The 27,542-nt window shown below is 43.0% G+C and overlaps 1 protein-coding gene across 1 annotated transcript in view; it reads right to left on the reverse strand.

The window, feature by feature from the left end:
- The window catches only part of snd1 (staphylococcal nuclease and tudor domain containing 1), a 164,695-nt gene that overhangs the window by 97,040 nt on the left and 40,113 nt on the right, over positions 1–27,542 (reverse strand). The window contains 3 exon segments of the mRNA XM_079335501.1: positions 12,335–12,444; positions 22,819–22,960; positions 26,924–26,995. Coding sequence (XP_079191627.1) covers positions 12,335–12,444; positions 22,819–22,960; positions 26,924–26,995 — 324 coding nt within the window.

Raw genomic sequence — 27,542 nt, forward strand, 5'->3', positions numbered from 1 at the left:
GAAGAAGGACACAGAGAGAGAGAAAAGGATGGTGAAGAAAGGGAAGAATGAGGAATGGAAGGTGAGCTGAAGAGGAGATTGTAATAGATAAGACCCCATCATCAGGGGTGGGAGTGGAGTGGGGGGGGGGGGGGGGGGGAGATGTAGCATTGCTCTGTTGCAACTGCAGCATCGTGAATTTTCACTGATGTGGACATCAACATGACACGTAGTGTGCTAACGTCAATAGACTTGCTGGGGATAACGTGCACTGTCGAGCACGGGGCGGCACATGAAGGCAACGTCAAGATGAAAGCTGTGACGAGCTGCGTCGAGCTCCCGCGGGTTGAAACGCAGGTTGTTTTCTTTTTCACGGGGTGGCAGAATTATTCAGCTGCTGCAGCAAACTGCTGTGTGTGTGCGTGTGTGTGTTTGTGTAAAGTTGGGTCAGCAGCGATCTTTTAAGATCAAACAAATCAATAGCCAACCTCTGTTTGCAGCAGACAAGTACAGTAAAGCCTCACCGCAGTGTCGGAAGGGAAGTCCTTCTCCGCGTGCTCGAGGTTTGATCCCATCGAGGGCACTTATGATGTAAGCCACGTGGAATGATATGTAGATGAAATGGGGGCGATAAAGCTTTAAAGGCTGTTTTTATGACGTCTCATTGAGCAGGCGCTGATCAGAACCTTACGTTCTAATGGATCCTGAAAAAACTGTTGTTTGGTAAAGTGCCTCTTTAAAATACAGCACTTACTTAAGAGAAAAGGATTTTCGTCTACAGACAGATCTAAGGAGCCTTAAAACAATTTGACTGTTAGAAAAAAAAATTAGCTCATTCCCTTTTCCCTTTAATTCCGACTCTACATACATTGGTTTGATTTCAGACTATGAGCTGCTTTGAAGTGGTTTGTTTGCTGTTGGGAGTTTGTGTTGCACAAGTCGGGAAATATCCCGTTACTCTGCATACAGCTCGTATATTGTTGTTGATTTGGTTTGGTTTCATGTCCAGCGTTTTTTTTTCTTCTTCTTCTCCTCATCATGTCTTTAGAAGGGATGCAGACATTTAAAAACATATGGGAAAAACAGATGTGCGCTTGCGTGCCATCTATGTGGAAGAGCTCGTGTAGGAGTCACTGCAGGTGAACCAGTGCCAGTCCAACTCTACCGCCTCCACACAAGAAAATGATCAAAGCATGCGTGTCCCCCCCGTCCCCCCCCCCCTCCCCCAAAGAAAACCGACAGCAAAGAGCATTTCTATCCAGCAGCTGCATATTTATGTCAGACAGGGAGACAACACTTAAACTTTAACTTTGTGAGATCCTCCGGAGCTGCTCTGGCAAAACCTCAAAAAAAAAAAAAAAAACACGAAGCCTTTGAAAGCTGAGGAAAGAAATGATAAATATGAAGGGATGTTTTTAATTGAAAATTGTAGGTTTTAAAGAATGCATATTTACACATAAATAAAGGGAGTGAGACTTTCAATAGGAATCTAATTGAATTTTGTGACAGCATAAACACACAAAAGCTGTCATTCAGGGTCAGACAGCTCTGTCAATCATCAAGGTGCCAAAAGGTCCACAGCATCTTATGATGTTCAATGATGTGTGCCGAAGGGAGAAATGTGCACGTCTTCCTTGAACAAGTATTGGTTTTCATGGCTCCATTAGCCATTTCAGAATCAGGAACTTTTCAACAAGAGGTTGAATCATAGATGCTGTGTGGCCCCAAGCTGAGCGCGACCTCGTCGGCCCGGATGATATAAGAGTACCTGCCCGACGGGGGAGCCAATAATTAGACAGCCAGTTATACTGCTCCCCTCCCCTCGCCCCTCTCGTGTCCCTCACTCCTGCTAATTAAACACGACCAGACACATCAAAGACGTACGTGTGTGTGTGTGTGTGTGTGTGTGTGCGTGTGTGTGTGTGTGTGTGTGTGTCCAAGCAGCCTTGTGTTTGTTCCTCAATTACAGTTCTGTTGTTGTTGCAGAAAATGACTTCAAACTAAGTCGGTTGGGGATGTACTATAAGAGTGTTAACATGAGGGATTAGTGGCACAAGTCAGGGAAATAATAAAATAAGTAGGTGTTGTTACGCATCAGTGATATGAGAGGCAGAAGGCCTATAGAGGTAGTGCTCTAAAGGGACTTTAATACTATGAGAAGATGAGGAGGAGGATGTGGATCATGGGATAAGTACCACAAGGAAGTAGAGGAAAACTACAAAAGAGAAGAAAAAGTACTTAAAGAGGGAGAAATGAAAGTGGTTTAATGAAGAGAGGAGGGGAGAGGAGGAGAGGAAAGGAGATGAGGGGAGAGGAGGAGAGGAGAGGAAAGGAGAGGAGGGGAGAGGAGCAGAGGAGATGAGAGGAAAGGCGAGGGAAGAGAAGAGGAAAGAGGAGAGGAGAGGAGAGGAGACTTGGCAGGCACTCACCCTCCCACTCCGTTGGCAGCAGAGGCACAAACTGTTTGCTCACAGCAGTACATGCATCTATTAGTATTGTTCCAGGAGATAATAACTCTGTGTGAGTGTGAGAGTGTGTGCGGATGCGCACGTGTGTTTGGGGCAATTCTCACCAAAAAGTGAGAAACGTGGAGCGAGAAGGTGGCGGACCAATAATATGAAGAGGCATGTCAAATGTATGTGGAAGATGTGCTCGCAACAGCACGGGCATACTAATACCATACTAATGTTGTAATGTGGCTAACTTAACATGCAAAGTATGCACAAACCTCAACACTCATGAAACAAATCCTCTGTGGGAGGCGTTTTCAGGGTAGCTCGTCTGGACCCTTAAAAAAAAAAAAAAAATGGCTCGTCAAGCCCATCGGAGAAACCAAACAGACTTTATATTCAAACGGACTGCAGGCCTTGGGAGGTGCAGCCTGGCGGAGTACACTTCTACAGGAGCAAACACTCTCACTTTAAGAGAGACTCAGCTGGCAATGAAAGCATTTTAAGAAACTGCAGTGCCCTGGCCAGCCTCTCTTGGAGCTTCCCCTGCATACACCCCTGCACATTCAGAGAGAGAGTTTCAGCCAGCAAAGGGGTTTAAGGAAACTATATTTCTATAGCTGGCCTCAATTGAAGCTATGCTCTCACACACACATACATATATATCTATATATATATATATATATATATACACACACACACACACACAGGCTTTCTGCATGTCACCCACTTCTGCCATTAGCCTTATCTCTCTAAATTCAAAGCTGGGAGCCCAATCCCTGTTTGGGTTGAAAGATTTTGCCGGGCTTGTTCTTCCCTTTATGCCTGTGACTCTCTTCTGGGAAAATGTATAATAAGGAAGTAGAAGGAGAGGGGGGGGGGGGGGAGATGCCGATCGCTGACACAGCTGCTGAGATAGCCTCTCTCTTGTTGGTGAGGGTTACAAAGAAAGGGAAGGAGGGGAGAGGTAGACGGGAGGAGATGCTGAGATGGGGATAAGGGTGCGGGCGCAGGGACGTTATGCTAGAGTAAGCTGGCGAAGGATTACCACTTCAGTTCTCTCCCCCCCCCCCCCCCCTTCCTTCACTCGGCACTTATTTATTCAAATCTTTGAGGCTGTGAAAGCGCTCACGGCAGGTGTACGCACGCGCACAGATACAGGAGCGGCTTGAAAAAGTCGAATTAAAAGGAGAGAAGAAAAAGGACGAGACGCCACGTGATTGGACATCAAGGTAGGTTTGCCCTCGACATAGCCGGGGGCAGACATTGACGACTCAATAAGTGAGAGAGTGACGGGGGGGGGGGGGGGGGGGGAGACGCAAACAGAAGATACTCGGTGTAAACAACAGGTTGCTGCTTTGCAGGTTCAACATGTATACTCAGCCATTGTAGGCAGAAAAAAAAAGGAGACAGAAGTGGGGGAGGGAGAGGGGGGGGCCCCAGAGACAAACTGGCTCTTCTTGCCATGACAGCTGACTTTGGTGTGTGCATGTGCAGGCCTAATTGTGTGTGTGTGTGTGTGTGTGTGTGTGTGTGTGTGTGTGTGTGTGTGTGTGTGTGTGTGTGTGTGTGTGTGTGTGTGTGTGTGTGTCTTTGTGGTGTGCGATTTAACCCTACAGCTAAGACAACATTGAAGTGTAGCAAGTGCTGTGTTGTCAAGGGAACCATTAGCAGCAGTGAAAGGCTGGTATCTGCTCCGTAAACTCGAACGCACACAAAGTCGACCCTCTTGCACGTTTGTTAGTGATGACAGAAGAGAAAGTCCTCCGCATACGCCCCGACGTATAGATCCGAGGCTGTGCGAGGAGCTGCAGGGAGAGCCGCAATTGACGCTGGCTGCAAAAGGCATCCGAAAAGACATCGATATGTTTCTTCCCATTTTATCCGTTTGTATTTGATGTGTGCACGTTGGAAACTCAAAGAGAGATAAATGAGTACCCGTGCCGTCAAAAATTGTCAATATGTAACCCGTGTAGTGTTGCAGTGATCAACAGAAAAGGATCAATCGGATTATCAATAAAGCACCGGTGCCTTTAGTCATGTCCTTTAGAGCGGCTCATTGGAGATTCAACTGACAAATGGTAAAGAATAAAGACCTTTTATTGTTTGCAGCATCGTCCACTATCAAGGTCAAACTGCACGAGGGAGAAGTCAGCAGTGAGGCTTCAGAACTGGAGCAATACTCGTGGCTAAAACACGTTACTTTTAAAAAATACGCCTCAATGAAAAAAATATTCAATGTATAAAACATTACCAGACTCAATGGACTTGAACAGATTTAAGTTTGATGTTACTTTAGCTACACAGCCAGCAGCTCGCAGGACAACACAGCAGGAGGAGACGCGTGTGACAGCGTGCATTGTTTTGCAGGGGGGGGCGGGAGGGGTCATGAAAGAGCAACTGTGACAACACAAAATATAAGAGTGAGCAAGAATGTATCATGGAGCATTCGAGCTGTTTCATGAGGTAGAAGACAGGAAGGAGAATCAAGCTTGCTGACATAAAGTGACGGTCTCTCCAGATGTGAAAAAGTGACTTTATTATTCCGGCACGGTTAAAACGTGATCGCTGACACATTTGCTCAGTAAATTAAACGTTAACAGATAAGGTAGCCCTTTTAAGTAGCACGCAGCGGCATTTCAACAAGGAAGTGCTCGGGGGAAACGCAGCTATTGAGAGGCCCTGCTAGATTTGTTTCATTCAATAATGTAATCAATACCGCACAGTAACTCCCAACACTCACTTTTACGTGAAGTCTCCACTTTCTTCTCACTATCACAGGCTTACTGATGGCATACACACAGACGTATTAGACAACCGTCGTGTAAAGAAGTGGAAAATTAGAGCCAAAAAAGAAGAGAAGAAGTCAAGTGATAACACAGGTAATGAAGTGTCTATTGACAGTGCCACTGGCTATCTGCCGCCAGTCTTCTCAGACAGACCAAAATTCAATATGTACTTTGGCTATTTTGTTTTGTTTTGTTTTTTTTGGGGGGGGGGTGTTAAACATAAAAAAAAACAAAAGGAGGGCACAGAAGAGACATTTTTCTCCTTTTCTTTCTTGCTTCTATCAACTTTTAGAAAATGTTCCATCCTCTCGCCTCGGCTTCAGCAATAAACTCTGAGACAAATTTCGTACGCAACGCAACCTTCATTATGCTCGACCTTTCAGGAGCAGGCTTAAGACTTCAAATAAAGCAGAAACAGCGGAGAAAGTGAAAGAGCCAAGAAGACAGAACGAGAAACTGGGGATGATTACAGTGAGTGATATCCTGAGACTGTGTTGCCGTCAAAGAGAGACGCGAGAGAGCGTCGTACTGTAGTCCTCATTGATGTGGAAGAGTGCTGCAGTGCCCTTCACATGGAGGAAAAGGCTAAAAAGGACCCCAGCTGCACTGTTTCCAGCGTATGCTTATCAGGGTGGAAGGCAAACTTGCAATGCCATCAAACACACACACACCTAAACACACACGTTTAGCACAAGGTCGCGCTCGTAAACCGGCTGTGGAGATAAAGCGGTGAGGCAGGTTTCACCCGTCCTCTCATCGCTCCATCTCTATTCAGACATCTATCTTCCCCTTCTGGCTTTTTTTTTTTTTTTTTTTTTTTTTTTGAGGTGAGAGGCTGCGTTCACCTTCAGGCTGTAATTCATGTTTTCAAAAGAACAAAGATGCAAAAACCAGGACTGTGATTCACACAAAAAAACAAATACTGAACTCCATTCGTGACAATGATTAGCTGAAAGTAACAATAGCTGAATGCTGAGGACTCCAGAGAGAAAACAATGAATGGAATTGTGGCTCACAAACATGGGTTTCAAGGTCAAACAATGACAAATTGTTTTATCAAACTGAAATTTGAAAGCAAGCAAACAGGTAAAAAAAAAAAAAAAAACCCAAAAGGATCAGTAATAACTCAGAGCCAGGATAAAACTGGAAACTTGATTGGTGTTTATGGATCGCAGGGAAGCAATAAACTATCATTTTCCCCATATTGATTCGTTTGCAGATTCTGCCCGTGATTAATTACGCTGCCTGTAAAAGCCAAAACGCCATCAAATGCGCTCATCGTTACATGTTCCTTCATCCTCAACACACGGTCCAAACCCTCCAGAATCTTCTGACAAATCTTTGAAAAAAGCAGCGGATTTTTTTTTTTTTTTACATTTAAAGAGCTGGACGCATCAAATGTTTGACATCTCAGCTTCCTTTAAGTCTGTGACCTCACTTTATATTCAACCAATGAGGTCACAGAGGCTTGTGCCAACATTCTTATAAATTCATGGATTATCAGGGCACATCTGCAATTGTGTGTCTTTTGGACGGTTTAAGTGACCAATAAGGATGGTCGTGTACACGTGTAACACCATCACGATAGCATGCAGTATTATAATAGTGTGGTGCATGTAGCCTAAACTGGTCATGCGGTTCAGCTGGTGTTGGAATTATAAATGGAATGGGACAGATCCTGTCTGTGGCTATAAAGCAGCAGTAATCCAGATATGGGGCTGCCTCCTGCACTCGTGGTTTGTTTAACTACAGTATGTGGTGGAGAAAAAGGACCCGAGGGGCAGTGCACCGTCCCTGCCGTCTGTCTGTCTGGCTGACCAGGAAACCACACCATGAATTATTCATTATGTGTACTCGTTCTCTGCCGCGCTCTCTCTCCATCCCTTTCTCACATACGCTCAACATTGTGCATTCCAAAGTAAAAGGAAAGGGAAAAACAAGTACGTAATAGATGCAAAAAGCAAAAGATGCATAAATGCATGTGGACAAAACAGGCCAAAATGAATAACAGAACAGGAAGGAAAGTTTGAAAGAGAAGGAAGCGAGGAAGGTGGAGACGTGGTCAAAGGCGGCGAGATGCAGCACTCGTGTAATCGGCCGCGTGCCAAAATAATTCAAGCGTGATCGGAAATCAATGCGAGAGCATGGAAGCTGTTGAGAAATCCGATGCTTTCCCCCGCCGGCTCTGAAAAGGCAAAAATAAGACGTAGAAAAGAGGCTCAAACGCATGAAGGATGCATTCTGCATGCCCCTATGTGTGTGTGAAGAATGCTAAATGAATCAATCTGAGTCGCGCTGACCACAGATGTGCTCAAAGACAGACGGAGGAGAGAGAGAGAGAAAAAAAAAAACTCAGACAACGAGAAAACACTTAAATTATCCAATCGCCACAACGTGCCCATTTATAGTTTTGGTAAAGATGCAGCACAGAATAGAAGGCAACAATCCTGGAGATTTCAAAAGGTGTTGAATGCGTGAGCGTTTAATTAAAACGCTCACCGAGAACAGTTATTAAAGCGGGTGCATCTGTGGAGCCACGCCGGCGCAGTGACTCATCAGCGCAACACAACACAACCTCCCGTGGATCTGATAAGGAGCCTGTGCCAACCGTCACCTACGGGAGCCCCGGCGCACAGTGTTCATGTGACAAGGCGGGTGCAGGGGACCCGCTTTAATCCTGTCGAGGCAGGGTTCGACGAAGGCAACACGCACGTCAGATAAAGACAAAAACATTTTTTAAAAAGAATCACAGTGCCTGGAGACAGAGGTAAGTGTGTCTGTGTGTGTGTCTATGGTAATTATGCTAAAATGCTAATCCAATTTTTTTTTTTTTTGCTTGATTACTGCAATTAGACTTTTTTTTCTCATTGCAATCCCATTTCCACTCAAGTGCAGCTGGAGTTTTACAAGCTTCTTAATTATTGTTTCAAAAGATGACACACTTCACAAACTGTCACTCAAGCGTCAAAATAATCACTGAAATAAGGTTCTTCGAGCATTGTTTGAAAACATTGTTTCCTCCTGAAAAGACTGAAAAGATAACTTTTCAGGGAAGAAAAGACTTCGAACAATAGTGACTCTACTACAATGAATCTTTTTTTTTTAAAGCTCCTGTGAGGAACTTTGGGGTTGTGTAGATTTATTAGACCCGTGTGGCGAAAAAGGCACTTGTCTTGTTTTATTTGACTTTCATTCGACCTTCTTATTTTAAATGGTGTAGCATGCAGCTCACGATGACGCTTTCTTTAGAGCGTTTTGAAAAAGACGGTCTGACCTCCGTCTGACCCTGCAGCAGGGATGACGCCAACGAGTTTCTTGAATCAAGCTGCTGTATTTGTTTGAGATCAAATCAACAATGACGGCCAGAAATCATCTCTTCACCTCTCCATTGTTTGCGTCGCCGCCTTACATGCTAACCAATAGAAGCATCTGTTTATGAGATACAGAGAGAGACATGGTGAGTAGGCAGAGAGGGCAGTGCGATGGATGAGGGACCACCCAGACTGAATGAGGTCAATAGGACTGACAGTGTACGTAGGTGGATCAGCACACCACATATTACAGGCCACTTAGCCTGCTCTCGTCCCTGCTCAATCATACACTCCATCTCCGCTCCGTCCTTTGTTTTTTTTTGTTTGTTTTATCCTTCTTATTCCTGCTTCCTCTCGCTCGCCTGATACACACTATACACACGTGCGTTACCCTAATCAGTGGCCTTTTCTTTGATAATCGATACGTCGCTTCAGAGCGGATCAGCACCATTTTCTATAAGACTAAACTTTCGAAAAAGGTACCATTAGCTGGAATTGTAATGGCATTTGCAAAATGTCACTAGTGTTAGTCCAGGTAACCGACAGAAGCTATGATTACACTTTGAGACCGAAAAAAAAAAAAAAGTTTACATGCCGAGAACATCGGCTTCTGTTGGTTTGAAATAACTCCTCAGTTAGACTTTTGATGCATGTCCTAGATGTCTTATTTATCACATTGCAGGCCTCTCAGTGACCGCATTGATTTAGCGTTTTTTAGTAACTCAAACTTATCCACTAATGATGCTGCATCTCGAGCTGACTCATCCGAGATAAAAAAAATAAAAAAAAACACGTCAATGCGGTTAAATCCCTCTGTCGTCCTTCCTCCGGGCAAGCACAGGCTTTAGAAGCTGACACCCAAAAGTATAAAGAATCAACTGAGAGACGTGGTGACAGAGACTTTCAATGATTTTGTGTGTGTGTGTGTGTGTGTGTGTGTGTGTGCGTGTGTCTCAAAGGGAGGTGGGAGGTGAGATAAATTAAATGGTAAACCATCAAACAAGAAAAAAAGGAAATGTCTGGGGAGCCATGTTTACCGATGAGTTTAGCTTTTTTTCCCCCCCCACGAATTTTTTTTGCACTGCTGTGTCATTGCATGCTGGGAACAGGAGCAGTGTCTGTCAGAGATTAACACTACACGGGGGGGGGGGGGTATAAACACAAATATGATGTTTTTGAAAGGAGGGAGGCTAAAAATCTAAGAAAAATGCAGCGAGGAGCGAGAAAGAGGGAGAATGAGGGGTTGCGAGTGGGTGCGGGGGGGGGATAAATAGAAGACGCAGAAAGCAAGACCTCTGCTCTTGATGGATGCCAAATTAATTATGCTAGTCTGCATCAGGAGAAATTAAGACATGTCTGAGTGTCAGTTTCGAGAGAGCAACTGAAAGACGAGGGGATGGAGAAAAATGGCAGATGCTAAGGGAGGGAGCTAAGAGCAAATGTCAGTCGGAGATTTTAATACCAGACGAAGGACACGAGAGAGAGCGATAGAGAGGCCCGAATGAGCGGGAAAAAAGGAAACCAGAGAGAGAGAGAAGGTTTTTAGTCAAAGACAAAAGGACGAGGCGCAATCGTGAGAAAAAAAACACAAAAGCGTGCCAACGCCTGCACCAAAAGTCTGTTTCAAAGGAGAAAGAACAGTTAATTACAGCGTACAAAAATATGGAAGTCTCGGGTGACAAAAATACAGATAATTAGATCAACAAAGCTCAAAGTGACTGTGGAGCAGAGAAAAAAAAATTCTGAATGCCGATGAATGTGCAGCCAAAACCAAAATCAAAAGTCATTCACGTGAAGATTTTTTTTTTTTTTTTACATTTCTGAAAAATCTCGCAATCAGATCCTATTCAGAGCTAGCGTCAACAGCAGAGTCACATGCTAATCAAATCAAATGATTCACTCTGACGTTGGAGCGCAACACACCTTAATTAACCTGTTTCTGTGATGCACACGCGCGCACACGCACAGAGCAGTTCTCGTCTTCTCTCCGTCCTTCATCCAGTCTTTTATTCAGCTTCTATCTCGTGTCTTGTTAGAGCCTTCGCGCCGACTTTCTCTCTCATGCAACGCGATCTGTCTTCGGCGCGGGGCGTTGTGTAACGTTACAACTCTTTTGACCCCTTTGACTCGGCTGCAGATAGATAGCGCGTTTGTTTTCTGAACTTCTTTCCCCCTCCTCCCCTTTGCCTCGTCGGACGACTCAACACGGCCAGTGAACCAGGAGGATGATCCTCAAAAGTGACTTTCTTTAAAGCATTTCCCGCCACTGAAAGTCACTGTTCTTTTAAACAACCGAGCAGCCTTTTTAACAGTGAGCGCTCTCGTGGGAATCGTGTGGTCATCATCACCGGTGTGTCCGATTGTGTTCATGTTCGCTTACAACAGCAGGTCGGTGCAGCCAGTCAAGTAGCCCCTTCACTGGGCTCACAAGTCCCTAATAACACACCTACCTGTGAAAAAAGCTGCTGACACCACCAATGGCGGGCCAGAGAGAAAATGAGTGCGATAGTGCGTGTATGCATTTAGAATATATGCCTGGTAACTCATAATCATCTGCTCTGACTCATGGGAGGAGGTGTTCATCTCTGTCAATCACAATCCTCGTCTGAGTGCATCAATTATTGCACAGCCAAGTCGTTCCTTTCTACCTGTGCTGCTGGCATGCCACACATAGCAACCGTGCGCGCGCGCACACACACACACACACACACGCTTCAACACTCGTCCACCTCCAACGCCGGGCCATGGCAACATTTCCATGACAATTAAATACCAGAGGACAGAGGAGTCAGCCACCCTACGCAGAAAAAAAGGTCTTTATTGTGGAGATAGGAACGGAGAGGGGGAGTAAAAGAGAGCAGGAGGGAGGGAGGGTGAGGCCTGGATAAGTGGTGGCGGGATTATAGCTGGTTCCATCATGGCTTTGGTCCGTTCACTGCTCCTTATAAAAACCTATTAGCATGTGAATGAGCAGGCACACAGTGGATGGAGGTTTTCTAAAGCCCAGGAGCCCTGATCCACTATCAGGTGAGCTTTCCATACACTAGGAGCAAGTGTGTGTGTGTGTGTGTGTGTGTGTGTGTGTGTGTGTGTGTGTGTGTGTGTGTCACACTTTCATTTGGACATTTGTTGAGATTTCACAGCACTCAAGGTACAAACAACATTTTATGTTGTAGTTAAGCTCATGTGGGAGTAAACAATTTAATCAGCTTATTAAAGTAAGCGACCTCACCTTATTGCAAATTATTTCAGCAATTTAACAAACAAATATTCGGTGTAATGAGACAAACTGTGAAATGTTAAGGGGAAAAAAATAAATAAATAAAAAACACCTTTTCTCTGGTGGAAACCAGAGAGCAAACAAGATCACCTTGTTAAAAGTTGTCTTACGTGGATATACATCCAACGTAACGATAAAGTGTGGGAGTGATCAATGTCTATGTCAAAATAAAGTAGTATAAAACAAGTAGTCATAATAGGCCTTGTGGTTGTGAGTGACGACCTTTTTGTCCAATGACAGGTGGGATGGAATAATGTTCGGATGGATGGATGTTGTAATTATTATAAAAAATTAACTATTTGCACATAAGCTGAAATGTCTGTTCTTGCAACAACCCAAAAGCAAAGCCAGAATACTGGTTTTAGACATACCAGCACCAACATGACCTTTTGCTTCATGCACACTTAACTTGGACTGTATGTGCAGATGCCAAAAGAGTGGAACACCAAGTGTTACCAGCACAGGAAGGGGACATTGAAACACTATAAACGAATATTAAAACTAGGGCCAGAGAGCCCCACCGACCTCTCTTTGCAGCACCAGCTCTTTGGTGAACAGCATGGCCTCGTCGCTGAAGGGCTCTGCCACCTGCACGCCTCCAGGCATATTCCTGGAACTGCGTGGACATTCAATACCTGGAACATAGAGAATTGCAGTTGTTGAAAAAATTATCACAGCAGGAAAAAAAGAAAAGAAAAAAAAAAACAGCACGATGTCAAGGCTTTCATGGTTCAAAAACACCGGAAACTCATTTACAAGAAAAAGCCATAAATAGCCACACGTCAGTGAATACAATCGTACGAGCAATATGTAGGACCTTTGTTGCTCTGAACGACCACAACAAGAATCCTCTCATCCCTCTTAATGGCTCAAGTTCAAAGCCCCTCTGCCACACTTTCACAAAAAAAAAAGCATCAGTGGCAGAAGACAGATAAACCGACAACACTATCATCAGCACTTAATGGATAATTGGTCATCAAGTTGTCGATCCTGGGAGCACAAATTGCTTCTGTTAAAACGTGCGTCTTCGGGAGCCTTCGACATCGGCCCTGGCAGATTTTCAGACGCTTTCTTGCTGAGTTCAGGTAGTTATGGATAAGCTTCAGGGCGGAGGTGGGAGGGAAAGGGGAATGAGTGGAAATAAAGGCACTGGGAGATTTGATCATTTCTACATTTTATGGCTGTATAAAGCAACATACCGTGGTGATAAAAAAAAAGAAAAAAGAGCTGTGTGTAAGAAATGTACACATCACAGAAACGGTCTGTATTTGAAGGGGAAGGTGACGAGTTTGATCACATTCTCATAAAAAGCCTATTCTAGAGGACGATTGCTAGCTTCAATTGAGAACCACTTCTTTTGTTTCAGATGCCCCTCAGGACTTTTTATACTGTACAATGTGAGCTAAGGAATACACAAAAGGCATGTCAATGGAGAATCGAGAATATGATATACAGCTTGACAGTGATATATTTGTTGAAGCAGGTCTTGTTCTGGTATTCATTCATGCTGAGTGTCTTGCTGACATTCTAGCTGGAAGCACCAGAGAATGGAATAAGAAAGCTAAGTCAACCCTCGGGTCTTCATGGGTTGTAATGAGCTTCTCCTGCGCGTCAGTCGAATGACTTTGGCGAAGAGTTAGATCCTGACAGAAGTCACTTTTGATTTGATTGGCCAACCTGTTGACTCAGCCTCACACAAAGACGATCCTGGCTCCAAATTGTTGTTTTTGTTTTTTGTTTTTTTCAGTCCTCGTTTGACATGTTCCCCTGGGATTTCTTTGACTATTATGTGAATTTATATAAGAAGTGTTCCCAGATGTTTCCCCAAAGGAAAAGCTGTTGAGCTGTTGTGACAGAGAGAAAGAAGAAAAGTGCTCAATACAGATGTTTGTTTATTGACTTTACAGGAAAAAAGAAAATGTATATTTGTAAGATTACCAAAGCATAATTCAGGGGGGAATTAAAGTACATAGTTGACATGATTCAATATATAACATTAGACAAGATAATTCTGAATAAAAAAATAATTGAATAAAAAAAATCACCAAACTTCTATAAATGGTCTACTTTTATAAAAGTACATGTATGCAGCTTTTCAGCTTTTCATGCCATACTGTGTACCATATTGTGACTGACGAGTCAAAAACATTAAGTGTTGTCAAATATTTATTCAGTTAAAAACATTACTTACTCCTCAGTTGTCAATACATTTCTAGATCTTGCAAATGGGCCAACAGTTCAGTGTTTCTTATCGAGGTCTGTTCGAATGAAAAGTGTTGAATTAATGTGGAAGTGGAAACATTTTCTGCAGGGTTTTATCTGGGGCTCCTTCAAATACCTAGATTTTCAGACTGAACTAAAAAGCTGAAAATCCAAATGATAGATGAATTAAAACTTGTCCCAGAGAGGTAGACTGGTGTGACTTTTTTTTTTTCCCTCCTCCTTTCCTTCACAACATCGTTTAGTTTGTATCATTATCACTATCTACTTCTCACAACCAGCCAAATGTATAACTGGTACAGGGGTACATTTGTAGCTTCCAGCCGGGCTTCATAACAGCATAAAAGAACATACTATCTCTTTCACACATTTTTGTTCAGCACACCGTGTTCCCAGCAGAAACTTCTGCACACGTCTCTCTCATTTATGAGAACAAGGGACTGAAGCATATTCACACTGGCAGAGGACTGAAAATGACCCGAGAAAGACGAAATGAGGCCAGAGGACAGTCAGCACCTTCAGAGTTATGCAGAACTGTGGAGTCAAAAATCTGTATCCAAAGAAAAGGCTTTTAAAGGTCTTCAGTGTACAGCAGGGAGCATTTAAACCAATTAGATGTGAAAATCTGCATATTGGACTAAACTATCTGCATCTTTTCCCTCCAGCTGGGATATTTTGTGCCATATATAAGTTGTGGTAAAATGGGTTTGAAATGCCATGGCGCAATAAAAAAAGATTTGTGCACTGAGCAAATCTGACGGTAACAAAACGGATTTCAAATACAACTGCCTCAGAAATGTTCTTAAATAACCCACAAACACTGAAAACACGGGAGATTTGGATATTCCTTTAAAGTACGACTCTTCTGGGTTTCCTTGGATATTGAATTCCTGAAAAGCAGAAGAGGAGAGGAGTGGAGAGGAGGAGGAAATGCTGATGGCTAAGATCATCTGAAAGTATAAATAGAAGTGGACCAGGACATGGCTGTGGATCCACCAGCCAGCATAAAGAGAGCGAGGAGAGGAGGGGACGAGAAGGGGAAAAAAGAGAGAGCGAGGAAAGGAGTTAAGATGACAAACTGCAGACAATCAGTGCAAGATGTGATTGCAGTAAGTGAGAGGAGTTGGCCGGCTGCTCGGCTCTGCCAGTTTTATAATAAGGGCTGGGAACTGTGTTTTTCTCCCATAATCCACCAAAAAGAAAACTACACTGGAATGCTATATCTGAAGTTTAATTGTGCAGCTCATACAATGGGATGTCTCGAAGGGCTTTTCTGCAACAATTCCTAACTCAGCCCGAGCTCTCTCAAAAGACCTCCCAAAAAACCTTAATTCACAAAGAAAAAAGTAATAGGATTATAATCCAAAAAAGAGGTTATTTTAGGTTAAATATTAGTGTTATAATCCTAAGAAAGAAGTCCAATATAATGAGGGAACGATGTGGGTTCACATCTGCAGTTTAATGCAAATGGACATGCGCTCCTTAAATGACCAACAACTTTTCGGTTTGTGCACTGCATGTCCTAGAGAAACACACACACACACACACCTCACTGTAGTGTACTGTACTGAACTGTACTCTCCTCCCTGCAGCATTTAAAGCCAAGGAGTCAATTAGCGCAGCCAATTTTAACCCTGCATCACAATACACAAGTCACGCCTGCCACAAAGATAAACATCTGGGTCACACTGCAGGATATCCATCTTATCTGATCGCAGAGACAAACAAGACATACACTGATCACTGCTGACACCAAACGACACACACACACACACACACACAACGCTGTTGTGCAACTCACGCTGCTATTGCACGAAAAACAGCACATCAATCTTTGTGTTTGGTGGGTAGGATATCAGATTGATTTTTTTTTTTTTATTCCACCGGAGAGGAAGCACAACTGAATGAACAGATTAAAGAACCAATTTATGCTTTTTTCCCAAAGTCTGCAACCACACTCCTAAAAGACAAAATGCTATCAACCGTTTCATTTAATAATGCTGCTTCCTTCCTGTTCCCTTCTGAAGAGCGCAGGCACACAGAGGGGTGGCTAACATTTTAATCTGTGATTCAGGGTGAGCCATGCGCCTGATTAAATTTCTCCCTTTTTTTCCCCCAGCACCTACTGTTTCTCTCCCTGTGCACAAAGAGACTCGTGCCCCACTGTCATTTCTCACCCCGTGATAGAAATTAAGACCGTATTGTAACAGTGATGATTGTGGCATGTTGTTTTTGTGTTTATGTTAGGAATTAGCAAACGGGATGAGTCATTGGTAGGTTGATTGTTCTGCCCTCTGATACGCACGTAAACTCTTTGTTTCTGCTTCCACTGTTTGTACCAAGCGGCAACCTCTAGTGTTGAAAATGGAGGCAATGCAGTGGTTCAAAAACGCAGCAGCTTCATGAGTGTCCACTTGAAGAACCCCTTGTTATAGCCATTTTAAAATGACTATGATTATAGAGACAGATGGAGATTTGAACAGCTTAGTTTAAAAAAAAAAAAAAAAAAAAAAAAAAAAAAGGGAGGAGGCATGATGAAGAGTGTGGCTAAACGGACTAAAAAGTCTGCCACAGCTTCACCTCTTCAGGAGTTTCCATTTCAGTCAATGGTTAGCGGTAAACTATGTTAGCAAAGACACTCCTTAGTTAAGATGCTAATGCTGAGGGTTTAGGGAACTTTTCATACAATAGTTATAACTGGGCATGATTAACAGCTGAAACCTTACTTCTCAAATGATTGGTATGCAGAGTCGGTAACCTTACTTGGTAGCAAATATGCCACCAAATGCTAACTCAATTTGAATGAGATTTTCAAAGATGAAGATTGGTCATCATTTTAAGATGCTAACTTTTATGTAAAAAAAACTCCATTAGTTAAATAGTGAGAAGGCTATTGTGATTGTCTATAGGCTTTAATTGTCAATAATGTAACTGGCATGAATTTCAATTTAAGTATGAGTAGTGTAATAGCTCCGGCCTTGAAGATGCACTTACAGAAACAATGCGAGTAATTGGCATGCAAATTCAGAATGGATCTCTTCAGCCAAGAGAATGATCTCCACTCTAGTTTATATTCTTCTCAGGAACCAAAACTAATTGGATGAATCTATATGCGTACATTTCTTGCGAGCCCATTTCTTTCCTAATATATTTTTTATGCTTTTTAACGGAATGGGTTTCCAGTCGCCCCGACATACAGCAGGAACAGGATTGAGTCGACCTTTCTTCCACTGCTAACCAAGCCGAGATAATGAGCTTCATTTTGTCGAAGTGGGTCTGGGGGGAGGAATGCGGAGACGTGCAGCTGCTGTGCATTAATGCCATCACTGCAATTTATACAAACATACATCATGTCGTAGAATCCTATACTAATAATATGTATATTGATTTGCCTCTTGACTTTTTGCTCATAACCCACCAGACACTCTGGCATGTCTGCAGGTATTAATAAATACTTGCAGGATGCAGTCAGCTCAGTATGGAAGCCATTAGAGTCCATCTTTTCAACGTTGTTACGTGACTAATTCTGGATTTTTGACAGGCTGTTGACAGGATCTAATTAGCACTGCAACAGGCAAACAAATAGAGAGCTAAAAGCTGGTGTGGACGTTTGCACATTTCTGTCATTTCAACTCTAACCGCGGTGAGTCCGCTGACTTTTTTCCGCCATCATATTCGTGTTCCCCCCTCCCTCTCCTTCGATTTCATAGCAATCAAGTGGCTGTGCCTGCTTTTGGGTATTCTGCACCCTCAGCCTGGAATCGGTGGCTATTTTGTTTGGCGTTTTACCAGCTTAGGCAAAATGATTAGTTGCACAGGCAATTTTCAAGCTGAAGCCCCCTCTAATTTTCATCTGAACAACCCTGAAATATTAGAAGCCAGTGCCGGGTTCATGCAGAACATTTGACAGTGAATGTGATTTCTGAATTTGTAAAAAAATTCATTTCTAGTAATCATTTTGAATCAAGATTAGAAATATAACTTTAATACAAACGTATTTCTCTACACATGCCTTTTTATCATCCCTAAAAAAAACCCTTGAGTTAAGATTCCAGAGCTGAAAGTTGCGTCTACTCGAGGTCTTGTTGTACGGGCAGCCCAGACGTTACATTTGTTATATTTGACTTGTTTAAATAATCGATGTGTTGTTTCAGGGAAATGGTTCCCTGTCGAAAAAGCTAGCCTTCGGCATGGTTTGTTGTCTGAAAAGCTGGTTGTATAATTCAACCCATATAATGAGGTACAGGCCAAAAGAAGGTCTGCAACAACTTACTGTTGACTTGCAGCTTGTTCACTGAAGCATATTATTTGATGCCCCTTTAAGCAGACAGCATCTTAAATGAAATTCACATGTGATTATTCCTCACGCAGCAAACTCAACTCGTTAAGAGGAGCTTGTAGGGAGGATGTGATTTTACAGCGTTACAGGGGATTCTGGGAACTTGTTTTCCCCTCTCCGACTGCAGCAGCTACAGTGGGTGGCCGATTTGTTGTAGGTCTGATAAAGCCTCTGTTTAGGTTTTATGATTATAGCTTCAGCTGTAGTTAATCCACCACTTAAAAAGTGTCCACAAAAGGAATGATGTCTTCATTTCTAGCTAGTTTATCCTTTTGGGGAAAGCTTAAAATGTGTCTCAAGATCTCTCAACATCCTGGCCCACAGGTTTCTAATAAATGTGTGACTCTCAATGAGATGCAGCGCTGCAGTCACGGGCAAGGACACAAATATGTAGAGGTCGCAGCAGAGCACATAACATTTTACTTGCAGCTCTTCTCCTGACAGATTCCCCTCGCTATTATGCAAAATGTTGGGTTTTTTTTTTGGCACACAAACATTTCAGTGGGGAACAAGTCTACAAATTTTCTGCACCACTTCACCTCCTTCCAGCTCGCAGGTGAACACACAAATACACACTCGGTTATCCAAAAATCAGACAAATGGCACTAAGCCACTCACTGCGATGGCTAATGCTTCATGCTGACGCAGTAAATCGTTGTGTCCGAGTGATGGCTGTTTCATCTTTTTGACAGACTGCTGCTCACCATAGCTTTCGGAGTAACTTTCAAAGTGCACTTCACCTGCTGTGGCCTCCATCTGAAACTCTGTGAAAGCCATTGAAGCTAGTAAACTTTTACAGCTTTTCACTGCTTGGTCTGCTTTAGCTTCAGCGGGCCTTTATACCCACGTACTCCACATCAATTCTACTTTTGTCTTTTCTTTACCACATGCAGTTTTCTCTTTTCCTTCCTCTGTCCTTTCTGCCTCCTCAGCTCTCGCTTCACCTCCTCTCCTCCTCTCCCCCACACCCCCTCCACTGCACTCCCAAATCCCTTTCCTGTGCAGAAGTCCTCCTTTTCTCTTTCAGAAGCAGGATGACTTCTTTACCCTTTATCAAACTTGCATACGGAAGTGACACCGTGCGGGACAGAGAGTGAGAGGAGAAGAAAGGAGAGGTGATGTGGGAGGAGGAGAAAGGGGAACTTTCCCTCAACTCCTGAAGCAAACCTCCGGCCCCCTCTTTGATGCGAGGACTTTCACTTGCTGCACCTTGTTTCCTCACCCTTTGTTTTTTTTTGTTGTTTTTTTTTTTGAAGCACCATCTTTATCCATCAAGGAAAGTTCTGGAAAGGGAAGAAGACTGGTGCCTGCTTTTAAGTGCCTCACCGTAGAAACAAGTCGAAGCAATGAGCGAGGGCCAGTTTAAAAATCAGGATGGAACGCTGGCGGCTAAGAAAGCTAGTCGCTCGTATTCAAACAGCCTGTACTGTTTATTTTCTAGTATTATAATTTTGTCTTTCTGTGTTACATCACTTACTGCCTTGGGATCTTTTCATTTGCAGCCCTACTGTAAACAGTTTGCTCATCAATGGCCTCCCACGATATCTTTACAGAATAAAAATTTGCAGCAATGAACACAGTGTGAAGAGTGCACTGCTAATGAAAGGGATGACTAATAAAGATCTGTTTTAACAGCAGCAGAGGCAATTGAATATACTCTCTATTTATCTGTATACAGTCAATATTTACCCAGGGCAACTTATAATGAGTGAGCATGGAGGGGCTCAGCATTTAAAAAAAAATAAAATAAAGATTTAATGTTTAATATAGGATCATTTAAGGACCCACGGTCGTATACCTTTAAAGAACATGATCAAAGGGTATGATGATTATTACGAGGATGCATTACTGCTAAAGATTTGTAGTTTAACAAGCGTTATATGTTATCACACAACAGGGAGAGCTGTTGATCTGATAATCAGTATGGTTGTGATTCAGTCATATCGAATAACGTGCTGCTAAGTCTACCAGAAGAGGCCTATTGGAGTTGACAATTCTGGGGAAAAAAAGCATAATACAGATCTGCACTCAACTCCCCTCATTATCCATTAACTTATATTGTAGTTTAAAGACAAAATGTCCAAAGGCTTCCTGCTGTTTTATACGCAGCATGAGAGGCTTTAGGCGGCCAATTTATCGTGTATGTGTCATTTCATACACAGCCCGTGTTTCAGATGGGCTGAATAAAACATGGAAAGATAACTTTGACGGGAAAGAGAAACAGGAGGGAGATAGGAGGCGCTTGAAGATTACCAGTAAAGAGATAAAAAAAAAAAAAGGGATGTTGGTGCCTAAGGGCTTCGTTTCATGTATGGTTAAAGGTTCAACAGCAGTTATCACATAAAGGAAACCATGCATACATCAACATACATGCAGGGACCCACTGAGGCCGTGACCCAGCAGCCATTTCACTCCTTCAGATAAACTCATTCCTAAAATGAGAAAGGAAACACGTTGACATGGAAAGCAGCTGAGAAGGAAACTCATGAGGGAGCTCTTTCTCTAATTGGAAATTAAGTTAAAAAGAAAAGGAAAAAACAGAATAGGAAAAAGGATCATTTGTATCAATAAGGGCTAATCCAGCCTAATTTGTGTATTAAAGACAATATTTATCGTCTCATTTCCACCAGATGAATCTTTTCTTCTGGGTATCAAACACGCTCAGGCTATCAGCGCTAATGCACCGCTAACAACCTTTGATTGAATCACATCTTTCAAAGAAGACGGTCTATGTCAAACACCATTCCACACAAACACACTCAGGATCAGGACGAGGTTTGTGTGTGGTTACTCAATGTACTTTCATTAAGGGACAGTTGTTGTTAAGTGCTATAAAAAGGAAGGAAAAAAAAAAAGTCCTATATGGTCCTATGTGTTGATTTCTTCTTGGCGCGGATCATGTCAACACATCTCGTGGCAGACAGTGGAGGAAGGAAAAAAAATGCAATTACGGAAGCCATCAGTGGACTGCAGAGACAATCAGAAGCAAATTGCAAAATTAATGAATGCATCAACGGTTTAGCCACGGGTAATTAAACTGAATCAGAGTCTTTGTCAGAACTATATGATGTTTGTCCGAATGGGAGTGGAGAGGAAATGTATGGCTGAATGAAATGGAGATGGATTGAAACAGATTTTTTTTATTGCTAACTATAACAGAGTATCATCCGCTGTGGAATAAGGGATCAGCATTCGCACCATTCCTGTGATCTGGGTGGATGTGCAAATCATTGTTGGCTGCCAAAGATACAGTCTAAGTGTTTTTATTACGAGCGCAAACTGTCAAGACGGGCGAGGAGTTGAAATAAACGGCCAGACCTGCCATCAAACAGTCTGTATTTCATCCCATCTGCATGTTGCCCTAAACTACTGTTGTTTCGTCATGCTGAAAATCCTAAAGAATAATGGACTCGTCTTCTGAACCATATATCAACCAAAAAAAAAAAAAAAAAAAAGATTGTGAAAACCTCCACATCTGTAAAGTCAAAACCGGTGAAAATGAAACCGTTTCGCCTCATTGCTCATTAAAACAGCTGCCAATACCTTTCCTTCAAGTGACTAACCGATTCTTAATGATTCTTCCAAATCCTGAACCCTTTACTTTCTCTGCTTATCATGAAGGAGATGAGCAAAATAAGCCCAGCTAGGTAAAACACAGTGACAGCTGCTTAATGCTAAACATGTAGATATTATCATAGTTATCTTAAGGTAATGTTCTTCCGTCTCCCGCTCTATGGAGAGAACGGTTGCGTTTCTTTCACTGTGATGTGTTTCAGGTGATGGCTGGTGATTGGAGGAGAGCCGACTTCGACAACTTTGCCCCGCCTTCTTCCTTTATTCCCAACGCAACCATGTAGACAACTTGTGTGTGGCACAACAAACAGTTTCAATTAAAAAAACGTAGCAAGGGAGAAGCCAAATATCTTTAATCAATGACTATGTAACTAAGTTTATACAGCATCATGCCCGTCTACTCGAGTTTAAAACACCTGTAGCATACACAGTGTTGGGTTTGTAATAAAGATGGCGACCTCTGGGGTATCAGAGAAAAGGCCTGGAATGGATGGCATGAGTGCATGTCAGGATTGGCAAAGATCCCGACAGGGGAAGGTGAGGTCAAAGGGGACACATGCTTCACGTCAACCTCAGCATTCTGAATGAGGGTGGGCTGCGGCTGGTACAACGTACCCGGCTTTGCCCTCTGCCCTGTAAGTATTGGCAGCTGAGAGATGTCAGGAGGGCTTCAACTCTGATCTCTAAGCAGGCAGACATTTCTATTCAGAAAAAAAAAAAGTACTCCTCTAATAAAGACTCTTTTTTCCTTGAAACTACATGCCTGTTCAATTTGAAACAGCAGCAGTTAATGTATTTAAAGATGAAGAATTGAGTTGTTGGAGGTCACTAAAAGACCTTTCGGACCAGGGGAAAAAAAAAAAAAAGCTTTACATACCGGCGAGGAGGAATGTGATGAGGCAGGTTTCTTTGGGCATGTACAGCTTGAGGCGGGAGCCGCTGAAGACGTATTCTACCACGGCTTCTGACCGGCCAGCTCTCTGCAGGAAGGGCAAGAACTGCTTGGCTTTCTGTGTCTCCTAACAAAAAAAGGAAGGAAAGAGAGTCAGGTCGAGCTCTAGAAATGACATGATTTGATGAAAGACCATAAAATCTGTTCACCTAAATAAAGCAAAAAGCAAGTACCAAACACAGATGCCGACAGACTGTAGTATGTTTATTGTAGACAGAATCGGTCAGCTTTTTTAGACACCTTTAAGTTGTTCTATGGCCTAATGATGTCTGCTCTACTTCTCCCTGACACGCCTTGAACCTCATGCAATCAAACATAATACTCTCCCCCCTCCTTCCTCCGTTTCTGTCTGCAAAGGGTGACTCACTGGGTTATTGTTGTGCCGGGGCCAAAATTACAAGAAGAGTTAAATCATGTGTATTCAAGCAGGGCTGGTGATGCAGCGGCGGGAGGGGGGATTCAGAAACGATAAACGATTATTTAATATGTGCCTACTGCAGGCAGGAGGACGTAGGCAGGCACAATAGAGCGGCCAGTCATGGACCAGTGAAGAGTGTGTGTGTGTGTGTGTGTGATTGTGTGGCCACTGGAGTTGGAGCAAAGGCTTGGAGCAAAAGACAGAGTTCAAACAAGGAAAGTCAGAACTAACAAAGCCATTCTCGTTCTACTATGAGTGGATGTTGAAGCTTTAAAAAAATAAAAAGAACAAAAGAAAACTCTGAAGGACGTGTTTTCAATGAGATATTTTCTTCCCTTTCATTTACTGGATATGTACATCACATGAAGGGCAGTAACAGATGTGAGAGACCAGAAAAATCCTGCAAAAACAAGTCACCAGTGGGACTCGGTAACACGGTGTTGTAAGAGAAAGGGTACGTGCTTTAGACATAAGATGCAACCACCTGAACTCCACCCACTGCAGTCCAAAATAGCCCCTTGAGTGGGAGACAACGGAGCCAAACATTCTGTCGCTCACACAAACAGATTCAGAGCACCTGCAGTGAGTGGGCTGAGCAGTCTAACTCGGTTAGAGGAGAAAAAAAAAAAAGGAGAGACATGAGGGAAGAGAGGACCTCATTATGCAACCTTTAGAGGTACGAGGTGAGTCAAGTGCTTTATCCACTCTGCTCCCACCCCCTCTGTTCTTCTCCTACACTATGTTTATAAACTGTGCACTATTTGGGACCGCATCCCACTCATTGTACATAATCCCTTTCAGTAAACCTTTACCACCGAGATAAATGATGCTGACGTTTAGGAGTGTGTATTTTCTATAGGTAAGTAGGTTGGGTGTGTGCGTGTGTGTGCGTGTGTGTGTGTGTGTGTGTGTGGGGGGGGGGGGGGGTCTTTGCACGTGTGCAGCTGCGTGTGGGTGTGTTTCACAGAGGAGAAAAGAAAAGGAAGGAAGGGTGGGGAATGATGGGGAGGGGGGTGTTGTTGCTATTTTGGTCTTAAGAAATGCTCATTACATTAGCCTAGCAAAACAACTGGTGCATGCGCACGCACGCACGCACACACGCCTACCGGCACCGACTGGCAACGATCCTGAACTGTGCTGCACTTCCTGTGTGGTGCGCGTGTGCGGTTGTGTGTGTCCTATTGGAAGCGAGGAGATTTGTTGATGGAGGGAGGGAGTTTGCAGCTGCACACAACAGCAACAAGCTAAACCACTAATAAGGGACTGTTTTCACAGCGCTGATGTCACACTTTAACGCATGACACAGCACATTTGATTAAAATGTTGAGACCATCAGATGCTTTGCTGGGTCACTGGGACAGTTTTTAATTTGCAAGAGGTGTGAAATCTCCAGCTGGGTGTTGGGCGTGTCACATATTGCTCTTTCTCGTCGTTATTAAAGTAAATTAATTATCCAACTCCCAAGTCATTCCTGCACACACAAAAAAAAAAACTCTTATCAGTTTAGCCGTTTGAGTTCTGAGGGTGTCTAGGTATAAAATGCACTCAAAGCCCTGATGAAATAGCACAGGGCTGCTCAGTCAGCAAAACAATTCCCTGTCATAATTATTTTTACAGGGCCCAATAATTTAGCTGTCGTGCTGACATAATAAGACACAGGGAGGTTATGATGATGATAATGTGGAGCAGCACAACATCAGAGAACTTAGGCAGAGCAATGTCTGACTTATTAGGCACACTCTGAAATCCTGTTGGTGTTAAACTGCCTTAATAACTTGGCTGGCTGCGTCTGTTCCAATGCAGGGTGACAGCAACTTACAGAGCTCACACATGGCCGTAGAATCTGGTGAACCACTCTGAGCATGAATTCAAATAAAAAAAAGAAAAAAAAGAAGAAGAAAAAAAAAAAAAGGACTAATACAGAGGGATAAAAAAAGGCCTGATTTAATTCAAGCAAATGTGTCTCAAGAGCCGAAAAGTGCAAGTGCTAGAAAGAGGGCTCAAGTGAGAGACAATGAGGCACTAATGTTTTGGAGTTCAAATTTGGCTCATCAAAATGTTTAAGTGACGGCTAATCGAGGAGAGTGTCGACACATAAAGGCAGCCGAAAATAATCACGTTTAAGCTGTTATGGGAGTTATTTATGTGGTAGCTAAGTCCACATGTCTGTCCAATGCACTTTAGTGTGGAGGCTAAAGCTTCTGGAATAACTGTTTGGGAAAAAACAAGCTCACAGGGGCTGTTTGTAACGGCAAAGGTCACAATAAAATGAAAATTGACCATTTCAAACTTCACGGGGGAAAAAAAAAAAAAGTGTACTTTATAAATAAAGTAAAAACAGAATGGATCCCAGTAAGAGAAAGTTACATTTTACAACACCCAGGAACAAAAGGGTGACTTATCCACCACCTGACTGACCTCAATTTCCCTCCTGGGTGCTTTGAGAATAACACAACGATAAAAATAGCTAACCGGCAAGAACAGCACCTAGCCGGCGACAATGACCAACACAGTGCCTGCATTCAATCTTTGCATCAGTTCACATTTCAGTTGATTGCACTGCTTCCCTCTCCATGCGACTTTGTCTAGGCCGGCCACTCACTTTGACATTGGACAGCTACAACTCACTGCAGCATGTAGTGTGTTAATAAAAACTGCACTGTGCAGGAGAAAGGGGGGGGGGATTGAACACGAGAAGGAATAGACATTAACAGAGATCACATTTAAGAACCAGCTCCCAGGGTGGGGGAAAAAAAAACACTTAAAAAAATGTGTAAGAATCACCCATTACTTGTTACTGAAAGATTTTATGGCTTTGCCGTGCTAATGTTCATTTGGTGAGCACTCCCAATCAGGCTTCATTAGCCAAATGATGCCTCTATCAAGCCCCTGGGCCCACGTAAACAAGCTAGGACCAAGCACCACTGATGGGTTTATTAATGGCGCTGATTATTTTTTAGAGGCAGCTTCAGTTGCTTCCAGATGAGGAAACGGGACGGGGAATAATGTGTGTTAAATAACACGTTTGTACCTTTTGGGCACTGAGACAAAAGATTTGATTTGATGACATACTGGAGATGCTCCCAATTGCATTCTCTGCTTGGTTTTGATTATCTTTCTTTAAAGAACTATAAATCGAGAGCGTACACAACAGTATTAGTAACTTTTTTGATTATTATATTTAATTATAATCATAAAACGACTGACTGTTAATCAACTGATTACTAAAACATCTTGTAAAAAGGCACAGGTTAGATAACACACTGACTTCTTGCTCTGCTTGCTCCACTGTACTTGTTTTACATCCATGTAGTAGGGCTTTATAGAACCAGTTTGTACGACTAATTTAAGCTTCAGCTCCAGCTAGTGGTGGGCAGCTGTGTTACACTTTACCAGCTTTGTCGGCCTAAATTAGATTTTTTTTTTTAAATTATTATTTGTTTAACCAACTTTGTGTCCTTGGACTCTGGTGCTGCACACATTGAACTGCCTCCACTGCAGCACCATTCGAGTGTATTTGAGTGTTTCAATGAGTCCATATTTGTAAAACACTTGTTTTCCGTCACTTTTTAGAGTTGGTGAGCGTCTATATCCAAAATAAAGATACCCTACCCCTGAGATGTCTGCCACTCTGTGGATGGGAACCTCCTTCTTGCTGTGCAGCCCTTTGCCGTTCTTGATGCCCTGCAGTCAGTCAAACATTAAACACACACACAGATACACATGTCATCGTTATAGCTCGGCATAATGCATCAAGGAGGCACGAGCCTGCAGGCGAAACAGACCTGAAGAAATGGGAGCTCTTTGAGTAATCGCCATAGATGCAAAGTGGGACCAATTGTGGCGTTGTAAAGTAGGATGTGAATTCATACCGGTTTCTCTTTCCCTCAACTGCCATTACGGCTCTACTGAAGCACTATGGGGAGGTTCTTTTTTTTTTTTCCTCCCTTCATAATGCAATCTACATGCTGAAGATGAAAAGAGGAAAATGGTGGTTGAGGAAGAATAATGGGAGAAATATTTTTGTAAGAAGAGAAAGATGATGAGAAATGTAGAGACAGGGGTTGCTTCTTCACAGTCAGGGGGGTTTAGTGATGATGACTGGCTTTGGTCATCGCTGCTTTAGCCTCTAGGGCCGAGTGAGACGCTGCCGCAGAGTGGAATTCATGCCACCTATGGGTCTCTGGGAAGCAGACCGCTGCTTTTCAAGCGTTTGCATTCATACAAGCAT

The sequence above is a fragment of the Symphodus melops genome (genome assembly GCF_947650265.1).
Source record: "Symphodus melops genome assembly, chromosome: 22".
NCBI lineage: Eukaryota > Metazoa > Chordata > Actinopteri > Labriformes > Labridae > Symphodus > Symphodus melops.